Source organism: Carcharodon carcharias, chromosome 10 (genome assembly GCF_017639515.1).
Source record: "Carcharodon carcharias isolate sCarCar2 chromosome 10, sCarCar2.pri, whole genome shotgun sequence".
Taxonomy (NCBI): Eukaryota; Metazoa; Chordata; class Chondrichthyes; order Lamniformes; family Lamnidae; genus Carcharodon; species Carcharodon carcharias.
The window spans coordinates 27974017-27987019 of record NC_054476.1 but is presented as its reverse complement, the minus strand read 5'-3'; the positions used below and the strand labels follow the sequence as shown (position 1 = coordinate 27987019).

Here is a 13003-nt window from a genome sequence, read left to right as displayed (position 1 = left end):
TTTTATATTCTTCACCTCAGCTAATTAAGGCAAGCATTCCATATGCTTCCTTGAACACCTTATCTACCTATCCAGAGCCTTCAGGGATCTGTGGACATGCACTCCAAGGTTCCTCTGCTCCCATACACTTATAGGAATGAAGGACTTAGTAGTCGTCAGCCATTCAAGCCTGCTTCACCATTCAATAAGGTCACAACTGATCTTGTTGTGGTCTCGGCTCCACTTTCCTGTCGGCACCCCAGGAAAGTGGGGCTGAGTGGAGCAGTGGTCTTCCATTTATTGTGTATTCCTTTGCCTTGTTAGCCTTCCCCAAAAGCACTACCTCACACCTCTACCTCTCTACATTTGCTGGCTGCCCCGACCCAAGCACACTTTCTAGTTTTGTTGCAGGTCACAATTTACAGCCTCATATCTTTCTAGCTGGAAATAACACAAGCCCATATCCCGTAAGTGAATAAAAAGTTAAGAGACACCAAGATACAATACGTGTATATGCCAAGCAATAGCTACATGTACACCTAGTTTAAATGTGCCACATTAACCAGCTCCAAGTGCAAATCACACAAGACATATCTGCAACTTTGCTTCTTCAACGCATTTCGCTAATTTGACTGAAAATGGCAATTTGCCCCACGAACTTACAACAAAAAAATATATATAGGTGCCCGGGATGCCAACACAAATCTGGTGATTTCAGTTTCAGCTCGCCCTCTTGATCGGCCCCACCGGTTGTAGAGACACACATACACACACACACACACACCCACCCCTCAGGTAGGTCACAGGAAAGGTGAATTTCGAATATAAAAACAGGTCCTTCGCAAAAACGTGAGAGAAGCAAAGAGGCAGCCTGAAGGAAAACTAAAGGGCAGGAGGATCAAGACGCTCCAAATGAATTCCTAAGGTAACAGGTCAGGAACTAAATCTTCACAGTACAAAAAAGGGGTTAATCTTGCAGGGGTTTTTTTCCCTGACCACATGGGCTTTAAAAAATTCTCAAAACTCCGCCTGGATATTCATTTTCACCAACAATTTTCGTGATCGGGAGAGAAGAGGGGGCGTTAAAGAGTTCGGGGGGTGGGGGGGAGAAGGGGAAAAGAGAGAGAGAGGCGGGGGGGGGGAGGAGGGAAGCTGACATTTAACGCGGTCTACTTTCCCGTTTCGAAAAGAAAATACACGTTAAAACCGGCCGCGTCCGCCATCTTAACCTCACTGGGCGGCACAAGGCACGAAACGCAACCCAGCGGAGGAGAGGAATTAAATAGAAATTAATACGACTTTTTTTTAAAAAAAAGTTAAAACGCAGCCTGAAGTGACTGATTTTACAACCCGATTGCTTCACATTACCCCCGCCCGCCCCACCGACAGCGTCAACTGAATCCGGCCTACCTGCTCCGCATTTCCTTCGCCGGACATTGTGTGATTTTTTTTTAAATAAAAAGTGTTTAAAAAAAAGATACCACACAGTTAATTAACGCGGGTAAATGACGTTCGAGTGAGTGCAGAGCTGGCCTTATAAAACTAGAAAACCCACTTTTTATCTCTCTCTCTTTCTCTCTCGCTCTTTCCCCCCCCCCCCCCTCTTTAAGCTCAGTACTGCTTCAACCCCCCCGCCGCCGCCACCATCATCATCATCTCTTCCTCCTCCTCCTCTTCCAGGGCCGCCTCAGCGCTTCACAAAATGGCGGCAGCGGCGGCCGGCGAGAACTCACCGGAAGCGGCCGTTTGGCGCGCAAGCGCATGCGCAAAGCTCGTCTGCTCCCACCAGTGCCCGGATGTGTTGTTAATCACCACCTTCCTACCCACCCCAACAAAACACCTAATGTTCATTTTCCAGGTGCCTTGTTGTGAAGGAGCACAAAGTGGTCACAATGACTAATTTTTTTTTTTGTTTTTTCTTTAAGGATCAAGGCAGAGAATTGTTGGGAATAGTATTCGTGTATTCTTGAATAATGATCCTTTGAAAGGATATTTGATAAAGGTGCTCAAAAATCATGAGGGTGAGGGGTAAACAAAATGGATAGAGAAAAACTCTTCCCATGAGTGGAAGGATCAGGAACCAGAGGACTCAGATTTGAAGTGAAAATCGAACTTTGAAAATGGTCTTTCTCTCTTCTATTTTCTCCACAGCTCTTATGAAAGAGGTGATTAATAATGATGTAGGGTTCCAAAGGGCATTCGCATCCCTCGACCTCACCATTCGTCATGTATGAATATAGGCAAGCTTTTTTTTAATCATTTATGGGATGTGGGCTAGGCCAGTATTTATTCCCATCCCTAATTGCCCTTGAGAAGCTGGTTGTGAGCTGCCTTCTTGAACTGCTACAGTTCATGTGGTGTAGGTACACCTACAGTGCTGTTAGGGAGGGAGTTCCAGGATATTCACCCAACGACAATGAAGGAATGGCAATATATTTCCAAGTCAGGATGGTGAGTGGCATGGAGGAAAACTTGCAGGTGGTGGTGTTCCCATCTGTCTGCTGCCCTTGACCTTCTAGATGATAGTGGTCGTGGGTTTGGAAGGTGCTGTCTAAAGAGTCTTGGTGATACCACTGTGCGTCAGTGGTGGAGGGAGTGAATGATTGTGGATGGGGTGCCAGACTAGTGGGTTGCTTTGTCCTGGATGGTGTCAACCTTCTTGAGTGTTGTAGAGCTGCACTTATCCAGGCAAGTGGAGAGTATTCCATCATACTTTTGACTTGTGCCTTGTAGATGGTGGACAGGGGAGGCAGGAGGCAAGTTACTCGCCACAGGATTCCTAGCCTCTGACCTGCGATTATAGCCACAGTATTTACATGGCTAGTCCAGTTCAGATTCTGGTCAATGGTAATCCCCAGCCTGTTGATTGTGGGGGATTCAGCAATGGTAATGCCATTGAATGTCAAGGGGTGATGCTTAGATCCTCTCTTGTTGGAGATGGTTATACCTGGCACATGTGTGGTAAGAATGTTACTTCCACTTGCCAGTCCAAGCCTGGATATTGTCCAGGTCTTGCTGCATTTGGACATGGACTGCTTCAGAATCTGAGGAGTCTTGAATGGTGCTGAACATTGTGCAATCATTAATGAATATCCCCACTTTTGAAGAGCATTGATGAAGCAGGTGAGGGTGGTTGGGCCTTGGGCACTACCCTGAGAACCCCTGCAGTGATGTCCTGGAACTGAGATGATTGACCTCCAGCAACCATAATTCTCTTCCCTTGTGCCAGATAAGACTCCAACCAGCCAAGAGTTTCTCCCCCGATTCCCATTGACTCCAGTTTTCCTAGGGCTCCTTGATGCACACTGGGTCAAATACTGCCTTGATGTCTAGGGCAGTCACTCTCACCTCACCTCTGGAGTTCAGCTCTTCCGTCCATGTTTGAACTGAGGCTGTAATGAAGTCAGGAGCTGAGTGACCCTGGTGGAACCCAAACTGAGCGTCAGTGAGCAGGTTATTGTTTAAATAAGTGCCGCTTGATAGCACTGTTGATGACCCCATCCATCATTTTACTGATGCTGGGCGCTAATTGGCTGGGTTGGATTTGCCCTGCTTTTTGTGTACAGGGCATACCTTGGCAATTTGCCACAATGCCAAGTAGATGCCATTATTGTAGCTGCACTGGAACAGCTTGGCTAGGGGCACGGCAAGTTCTGGAGCTCAAGTCTTCAGCACTGTTGCCGGAATATTGTTAGGGCCCATAGCCTTTGCAGTATCCAGTGCCTTCACGTGGAGTGGATTACTCGCTTGGAGTGTATCGAATTGGCTGTAGACTGACATCTGTGATGCTGGGGACCTCCAAAGAGCCTGGGATGGATCCCAGGGCAATCCCTCCTGACTGCATACCACTGGACCTCCATCTCTGCTAGGTCTGTCTTGCCGGTGGGACAGGACATAGCAGGGATGGTGATGGTCGTGTCTGGGACATTATCTGTAGGGTATGATTCCATGAGTATGACTATATCAAGCTGTTGCTTGATAGTCTGTGAAATAGCTCTCCCAATTTTGGCACAAGCCACCAAATGTTAGTAAGGAGGACTTTGTCATTTCCTGTGCCTAGGTCAATGCGGGATGGTCCATCCGGTTTCATTCCTTTTAAAAAAAAATTGACATTGGCAGGCTCTGCACCATGAAGGAGCATCACAGCTCAATCTGATTCTATTTTCAACCTATCTTAGCCAGTGGTCACTGGATAATCATCAGGAGCAGGAATTCTAGATAAATTTCTTTACCCCCATCTCCCTAGTTTGGATATGCTGAGGACATTATTGGATCTGTTTTCCATTGAATTTGTGATACTGTCTTCAGGAAATTGGGTTAGGGTGTCGAGAATGTGTGTCAATGTTTGTAGTGGCAAGAGGTACAAAAATACATGAGTTATCCAGTGCATCTAGTTGCCAATGAGCTGAATGACTGAAACGAACACTGGGCTGATCACCTGTTCCCTCCCCTGACTCCTGTTACAGCCGTCAGCTTGAATTCCCATGCACCCCAACACATTATTGCCATTGTATACTACTAATTAGATGGATTTTACGATAGATATGTAAGTGATCTGGTACAACAACAACTGCAGTGATTTAAGAAGGCTGTTCACTACCACATTCTCTGCAATTTGGGGTGGGTAATAAATGTTGGCCTTGCTAGTGGTGAATGAATAAAAAACTTGCATTTATAATCACCTTTAATGTGCAATAATGTGCAAAGGCTCTTCACAGGAGCATAAAAAGACAAAAATTGATATTGAGCCAAAGAAGATGATAGAAGATAGGTCACTAAAAGCTTGAGCAAAGAGATAAGTTTTAAGAAGCATCTTAAAGGTGGAGGGAGAAGTGGACCGGTTGAGAGGTTTAGGGAAGGACAAATGAGGGCCTAAAAATGTGTTGCAACTTACTGGGTGTGATTTCAACACCAGTATCTATTCATACACCAACAATGCTACATTAAAAAGTATGCAGATATATATTATGCATAGGCAAAATTTACATATCCAGCATGAGAAAATAGCTAAATGTCATGGATTCAGTGTACCCAAGTATGTCAAAAAAAGAGAATTAGCACTTTGGAGACTATTGCAAATATCCTTTTATATCAAGCAGCGATCGCCAGTTTAGATCAGCAACCCAAACTGATCTAGGATCATCACACACCATCACTCCCTTCTCTTCTTCAAATAATGTCACTCAGCTGAACCACTGGAACAGGTCCAACATTTGAGTGATGAATGCTTTTCCTCCTGCGAGATTTATCTTCTGCCTTAATTTAATAACTTCACAAGTCAATATAAAGAACCTTAATACTCTATTAAGAAATATGATTTAGTCTTTGGTTTATCTTATTCATCGATCATACTAAACAGGTGACACATACCTCTATACGCTTACAAGCAAGCAATCCATTGGATGAAATTCAGATATCCTGTTGTAAATGGCATCAGGGTACCAGGATGCGCCAACTTTTATACTCACTGGTAATCAACCTATATTACCTGATAAGGCTCTTTCTTCATGACTAAATTAAATGTGCAAATTCTAAAAGCAAAATCCTCCAGATGCTGGAAATCTAAAAAACAGAAAATGCTGAAATTGCACAGCAGGTCAGGCAACATCTATGGAGAGAGAAACAGAGTTAACAGTTTAGCTAGATTACCTCTGTCCACAGATGCTGCCTGGATGCTGATTCTTTACAGCATTGTTTTTGTTTTAGTGGAAATTCTTAGCTGTAATTTTCAAAGTTGTACCCCTAGCTGTTCATCTGAACTGATCCGTATTCTAAATAGAATTGTTCAAGGATATACCTCCTGTCTGTACAGTGTCAGAAATAGCTGGGCACTATGACTGATGGTATGTTGTAACTTCGACTAACTTCACTTACATATAATGCCTGGTTTAGACATTTTCTGCTTAGGACTCTGGAACGTATAGCCCTCAAGCAATGAATCACAGAATAATGGGTCAAAATCCTGGAACTCCCTTCCTAACAGCACATTGGATGTACCTACACTACATGGACTGCAGCAGTTCAAGAAGGCAGCTCACCACCACCTTCTCAAGGGCAGCTAGGGACGTGCAATAAATGCTGGCCCAGCCAGCGAAGCCCACATCCCATGAACAAATAAAAAAAAAGTTCACTGAGGTATCAACTGAAATTATACTCTCAAGCACCAGAACAGGAGGTTGACACTCTGCTGTATAAGTAATTACACTATTCTTCATTCCCCTTGTTTTTGATGATGAAGTGCTATGGTAGAGTGCAAACCTGACATTGAGAGCCTGCTCACCAGAGCTCAGCTTCACTGGGTTAGTCACGTGGTTCACAAGGAGGATTCCCGCATACCAAAAGCAGTACTCTATAGCCAGCTGAGCACAGAAAACCCACCATAAGACAGTCCAAACGTAGATAAAAAGACAATCTGAAAGCCAACCTCAGAGCTTGCAAGCTGGATCCCAATACATGGGGAAAAAACAAACTTGGACAGACCCAAATGGAGAAGTCTCTGTCAGCAAACGATTGACATTTGAGGAGAACAGAGTCAAGTGCCTTCAGGACAAGTAAGCACGGCACAAAGCCAATACTTCCATCCATCCCTCCAACACTGACTTCATATGCAGTGTTTGCAATTGGTTATGCAAATTGAGACCTGGTCTAATGTCATACCTGGATTGTAAATCAGCCTTTTCTTTTTCTATGCTGAACACTCATCCATCAAAGCCACAGGAGGATCCAACTTTTTAAAGCAATGGTATACCAGGCTACCTAGTAAATTATTCACTCCTCATAGAATTGTTTAACTATGTCAGCCCACAGAAACTCATCTTTAGGTAGAGGATACAAAGCAGCAATGGGAAGGTGTCAGGTCCGTTTGAGATAATAAAGAGAAGCAAGGAATGCAAGCAAAGGCCCTAAAACACAATAACCTGAGTGAAATCAGAAATGAGGTTTTACGGCACGCTCTAGCATAGCACATGTTTGTATGCCACACCGTGCTTCTTGCTGTGGAACTATGACCACGTCAATGAAAATCAATGTTGTACTAAAATTAATGAGATGAAAACAATTTTTGTAAGAATTTTAATTTCGCACTCCAGATCCTTCTGACCTTATACAAGAATCAGAATATTAAGCATTAAATTAGTACTTTTGTTCCATTTATGCTTTAATGCTTATATTACATAATTATAAACATCCACCCAGGCTCAAAAAATGTATATTTTTTTCCATTTGCAATACTTGTATCATATTTTGTCCTTAGTATAATTATGACAAAATACATTGCAAATGCATGTGACAAACGTTGACAGACTTGTTTTTAAAATTTTATAATTCATAATGATATTTTATGGGATAAAAAACCTTAATGAAGCATTTCTCAAACTACTTTCCTCTTCAACAGGCCCAAATTAAGACAGCCAAGTTCCTTCCTTGGTCTTCATTTAAAAAAAAGTAAAGTACACACCAAAAAAAAAATTCAACTGTTCCTCAGAACCAATGCAAGAAAGAAAGAAAGAACTTGAATTTATGTAGGGTGTCTCCAAGTGCTTTACAGCCAATGAAGCACTTTTGAAGTATAGTCGTTGTTATACTGTAGAAAATGTGGCAGCCAGTTTATGCGCACGTGTAAGATTACATTAATGGGATAATGAATATGTCTGTTTCAGTGATGTTGGCTGAGGGATAAATGTTGGCCAGGACACAGCAGAACTTCCCTGCTCTTCAAAATACTGCTTCAAAATCCATCCTAGAGGAGACCTTGGTTTAACATCTTATTTAAATGATGGCAACTCCAACACTCACTCAGTACTGACTGGAAGTGTTAATCTGGATTATGTCCTCTGTAAATTTTTCTCCCCCTCTTAAGCAGTTGATTTGTCAGTAGGGTACAATTCTACTGATGTAAGCTGCCGCCCAGCCCACCCCCAACCAGCCACCCCATCTTTTACCCAAATGACTGTTTCAGTGGAATATCGCCAGGCTATTTGACCATGTAGGCATCCAGGTTTGATCCCATCTTTACCTGATTTCTGCTCATGTGCACTTTCCAGCAGGGGTCACTGGAAAGCAATCAGTAGGAGTGACTCTGGCTGATATTTCCTCTCCAGAACCTCGGGATATTGGGGTATTGTTAATCGAAACTTGCTGGAGCTACCAGTTTTTCACCCCTGCCTGTTATTACCAGGACCTACCAGTTTTTAAAAAAAATAGAGTTCCTAAAATTGCTAGCCATCAGAGCTAGGCAGGTCAACATGTTACACTGAAATATTCAGTTGGAAAGTTTGACACTTTTACAGGTACATATGTTCCTTCATAAGTTTTGGGTGAGATCCGAAAGCTGAAACCATCAGAAAATTAGACAAACTCCCTACACTTTATTACATCCCCATAAGTACTGCTTTGGTAACCATTCTGCCTCAATAGCTCAAAAAGGGAGAGTGGGAAGACAACATAAGAGTTACTGCTCCTAATTGCTATCACAATGTTCCTGCTGCAAAGTGAGCGTGCCTGGGTGTTAGCCAAGAACAGGGTTGCATTCAAAAGAAAAGACTTGCACTTATATAGTGCCTTTCATAACCTCAGGACGTCCCATAGCACTTTGCAACAAATTAAGTACTTTTTGAAGAGTAGTCACTGTTGTAATGTATCATTTTGTGCATAGCAAGTTCTCATAAATAGCAATCAGATTATCGGTTTTTTAGTGATGTTAGTTAAGGGAAAATATCAGCCAGGAGACTGGGGAAAACTCTCCTGTTCTTCTTCCAAATAGTGTTATGGAAGGATCTTTTACACCCACCTGAGAGGACATTTGGGGCACTGGTTTAATGTCTCATCTGAAAGACAGCACCTCCAATATTACAGCCCTCCCTCTTTGCTGCAAGTGTCATCCTAGATATTTGTGCACACGTCTCTGGAGTGGAACTTGAACCCACAACAGTCTGACTATAAGGTGAGAGTGCTACCCACAAAAGTTACAACTCAGCTGTGATGACACCCACATTTGGGTAACATCTTGACATTCATTGTTCATTAAGTGGCCACATCAGCGAGATGCCAGAGGATTGCTGGCATCTCAACATGTAACCCAACATGAATCAATGCACTAAGAGGAGGCTATAAAAACTGGGAGAGCAATGAAATGAATTGTTTCATAATATTACAGATATGTAAATCTTGAATCACATGCACTCTTTGCAGTCCACTGCACTCTCACAAATACCATTAATTTCAACAAACTGCAATTTTATAAGTGAAATTTATCCCAACCCTACTTTGAAACCCCAAAGCAATACCATGGCCATCAGGCAGTTAACTGTCTGGCATTGGGACTTCTTTGCCTTTAAGGCGGTGGTTCTGCCAAGAACTGCTGTGAAGTTTGTGGGGCTTGCCGGAAACCAGTCAGGCAGAGGGGAGGGAGTGGAGGGGCTGTTATTGAAGTTACAAGGAGGTCTTTCATCAGAACAGCCCTTGCTGCCAGAGGTTCCTCCAAGAGCCACCTGGGTGCCCATTCAAGAGGGTTCCCCCCCCACCCCCCACCCCCCCAAGCCTGCAAGGAAGCCGTCGGCTTTTATGTGGCATTCAGCCCTCCTGCCACTGGTAGAATACCAGCAACAATGGGATGAGGCTTCTCAAGTGGTTACTTAAGTGGCTTAATTGGCCCCTGGGCGAGAAGGCCATCCTCGATTTTCCCTGCCCCTGACTTAAGCAGGAGTCAGGAAGGCGAACTGCACTTAACTCCTCACCTTCCCTCCTGATTCCACAGCACCTACCACCACCCACCCCCTTGCCTCCTAGACTGGTCCCAAGGGGGTAAACTAAATTCCGCACAATGTCTTCCCTTGTGTCTTGTAAACTTACTTTGTATCATTCATCATTGCCTTCTATTTGTTCCTGCCGTTACCCTTAGGAGACTGTAGGCATGGGATCTTTGCTGGTTTGCATTCAACTTCGATCTCAGTGTCTTCTGGCTTGTTTCTTTTTCCCATTATACCAACAGTCATAACATGATTTGGTGAGCAAGAACCTAGAAGAAAATTTGGTGGGTAGGATAGGGTTGATTTGGAAAAATGTACAGATCACTTAATAAAAATACTGGTAAGTACTGTACAGTATTAAAAAGGCCAACTTAGGCAGTTATATTTTATACACAGTGAAAGTATTTCATTCATTCCCAAGGTCCTTTGAACAGTTAAGCAGCTATCGTAGAAACTTTATGGCTCTCTGGGGATGGGATGGCAGGTGGGGGATGGCCATAAAATTGGGCACCATGGCAGTGGCACCATTCCCGCCACTTAAGGGCCTCCTTGCACCACTGCTGGGATTTTACCCACCGCAAGGAGGTCAGTACCAGGTGCCCAGCCTGCGTGGTGAAACATGGCTAGGTTGGGGAGATGCCTCCTTCACAGATCCCCTTTACTCTTCGGAGGACCCCCTCCCCAAAGTAATTGATCATACTGTTGTCTCCCAAATCTGAACCCATCTTTCATTGAACTCGATATTTGAATCCCTCTGATCAGGTTTCTGCCCCTGCCACAGTACTGAAACAACTCTTATCAAAATCACAAATTATATCCTATGTGACCGTGACAAAGGTAAATTCGGCTCCTCATCCATCTTGAGCTGTTTTCAGCCTTTGACATGGTTGATCATATCATCCTCCTCCAACGCCTCTCCACTGTTGTCTGGATGTTTGGGACTGCTCTCACCTGGTTCCATTCTTAACTATCTGATCATAGACAGACAACCACTTGCAATGGCTTCTCTTCCTGCTCCCACATCATTACCTCCAGTGCTTCCCTAGGATCTAGCCTTGGTTCCTCTCCTATTTCACATCTACTTGAACACTGATGCCATCCAGCTCCACCTCACTACACTTCTCTCGACCTCGTCAATGTTGCTACATTTTCTGATTGCTTATGAAATTCAGTACTGGATGAGCAGAAATTTATTCCAATTAAATATTGGAAAGACAAGCCATTGTTTTCAGTTCCCTCTCCAAACTCCAATTTCATTCTCTCCACCAATTCCATGCCTCTGACAACAGACTGAGACTAAACCAGTCTGTTCACAACTTTGGTGTAATTTTTGACACCAAGATGAGTTTCTGACACATTTCCTCCCATTTCCACCTCCAAAACTTTGCCCAACTTCACGCCTGCCTCAGCTCATCTGGTGCTGAAACCCTCATTCATGCCTTTGTTACCGCTAGACTTGACCCTTCCTATCCACTCCTGGCTGGTCTCCTACATTCTACCTTCTATAAACTTGAGATCATCCAAAACGCTGCTGCCCATTTCTTAAATTTCACCAAGTTTCATTCACCCTGTGCTCACTGAGCTACACTGGCTCCTGGTCATCAAAGGTGTTTGATAAGGTACCGCAAGTAAGGCTACTTAATAAGATAAGAGCCCATGATGTTGGGGGTAGTATATTAGCTTGGATAGAGGATTGGCTAACTAATAGAAGACAGAGAGTTGGGATAAGGGGGGCATTTTCAGGATGGTAACCTGTAACCAGTGGAGTGCCACAGGGGTCAGTGTTGGGGCCACAATTATTTACAATATATATTAATGACTTAGATGAGGGAAGTGAATGTATGATCGCCAAGTTTGTGGATGATACAAAAATAGGTGGGAAGGCGAGTGGTGAGCATGACACAAGGAGTCTACAGAGGGATATATACAGGTTAAGTGAGTGGGCAAAAAAGTGGCAGATGGGATATAACATGGGAAGATGTGAGATTCTGCACTTTGGCAGGAAGAATAGAGGAGCTGACTATTATTTAAATGAAGAAAGACTGAAGAAGGTTGCAGCACAGAGGGATTTGGGAGTCCTCGTGCATGAATCCCAAAAAGCTAACATGCAAGTTCAACAGGTAATAGAGAAGGCAAATGGAATGTTGGCCTTTATTTCAAAGATAATGGAGTATAAGAATAGGGAAGTCTTGCTAAAACTATACAAGGCACTAGTTAGACCACACCTAGAATACTTTGAACAGTTTTGGTTCCCTTATCTAAGGTAAGATATACTGGTATTAGAGGCAGTCCACAGCAGGTTCACTAGGTTGATTCCTGGTATGGAGTGATTTTCTTATGAGGGGAGGTTGAGCAGGTTGGGCCTGTACTCATTGGAATTTAGAAGAATGAGAGGCGACCTTATTAAAACATATAAGATTCTTAGGAGGCTTGACAGGGTAGATGCTGAGAGGTTGCTTCCCCTTGTGAGAGAGTCGAGGACCAGATGGTATAATTTCAGAGCAAGGGGTCGCCGATTTAAAACAGAGAAGAGGAGGAATTCTTTTCTCTCAGAGGGTAGTTAATCTGTGGAACACTTTACCGCAGAGGGCTGTAGAAACTGGGTAGTTAAGTATATTCAAGGTGGAGATAGACAGATTTTTAGAATCAAGGTTATGGGGAAAAGACAGGAAAGTGGAGTTGAGGATTATCAGATCAGCCACAATCGCATTGAATGGTGGAGCAGACTCGATGGACCGAATGGCCTACTTCAGTTCCTAAGTCTTATGGTCAAGCAATCTCTTGATTTTAAAATTCCCTTCCTTGTTTTCAAATCCCTCCATGACCTCATCCCTCCCTTTTCCTGTAATCTCCTCCAGCTCCAACATGCTCAGAGATTTAGGCACTCATCTATTCTGGCCTCTTGAGTAACCCCAATTTTAATTGGTCCACCATTGGTCACTGCACCTTCAATTATCTCAACCCTAAACTCTGGGGTATCCTACACCTCTCCCTCTCTCCCAACCTCACTTTTCTCCTTTAAGAAACTCCTTAACATTTACCTCTTTGACCAAACTTTTTGCCAACTGACCTAATATCTCCTTATGTTGCTCAGTGCCATAATGTTTTATAAGACTCGTGTGAAGCACCTTGAGATGTTTTATCACGTTAAAGTGGCCATGTAAAATTTAAGTTGTTGCATCACCTTACACTGAATTTTGTATTGCTGCAAAGTAATTCCTAGATAAATCCAGGATTTGGGGATCAGCTGGGGTTGGGGCGGAAAGCGTGGGGGGTGT

The 13003-nt window shown here is 43.5% G+C and overlaps 1 protein-coding gene across 3 annotated transcripts in view; it reads right to left on the bottom strand.

Moving 5' to 3' along the window:
* The window catches only part of cstf3 (cleavage stimulation factor, 3' pre-RNA, subunit 3), a 118325-nt gene extending 108478 nt beyond the window's left edge, over positions 1-9847 (bottom strand). Inside the window, exon 1 of one of the 3 annotated variants that reach the window (XM_041198222.1) lies at positions 9829-9847. Coding sequence is in view for 2 of the 3 variants with exons in the window: in XM_041198219.1 (XP_041054153.1) it covers positions 1713-1742 (30 nt within the window). In the remaining variant the exon portion in view is untranslated. Of the gene's footprint in view, positions 1-1389; positions 1564-1712; positions 1743-9828 lie in introns of those variants that run through there. The other 2 variants (XM_041198219.1, XM_041198220.1) reach the window with 2 other exon arrangements.
* Between the last annotated feature and the right edge of the window lie 3156 nt (positions 9848-13003).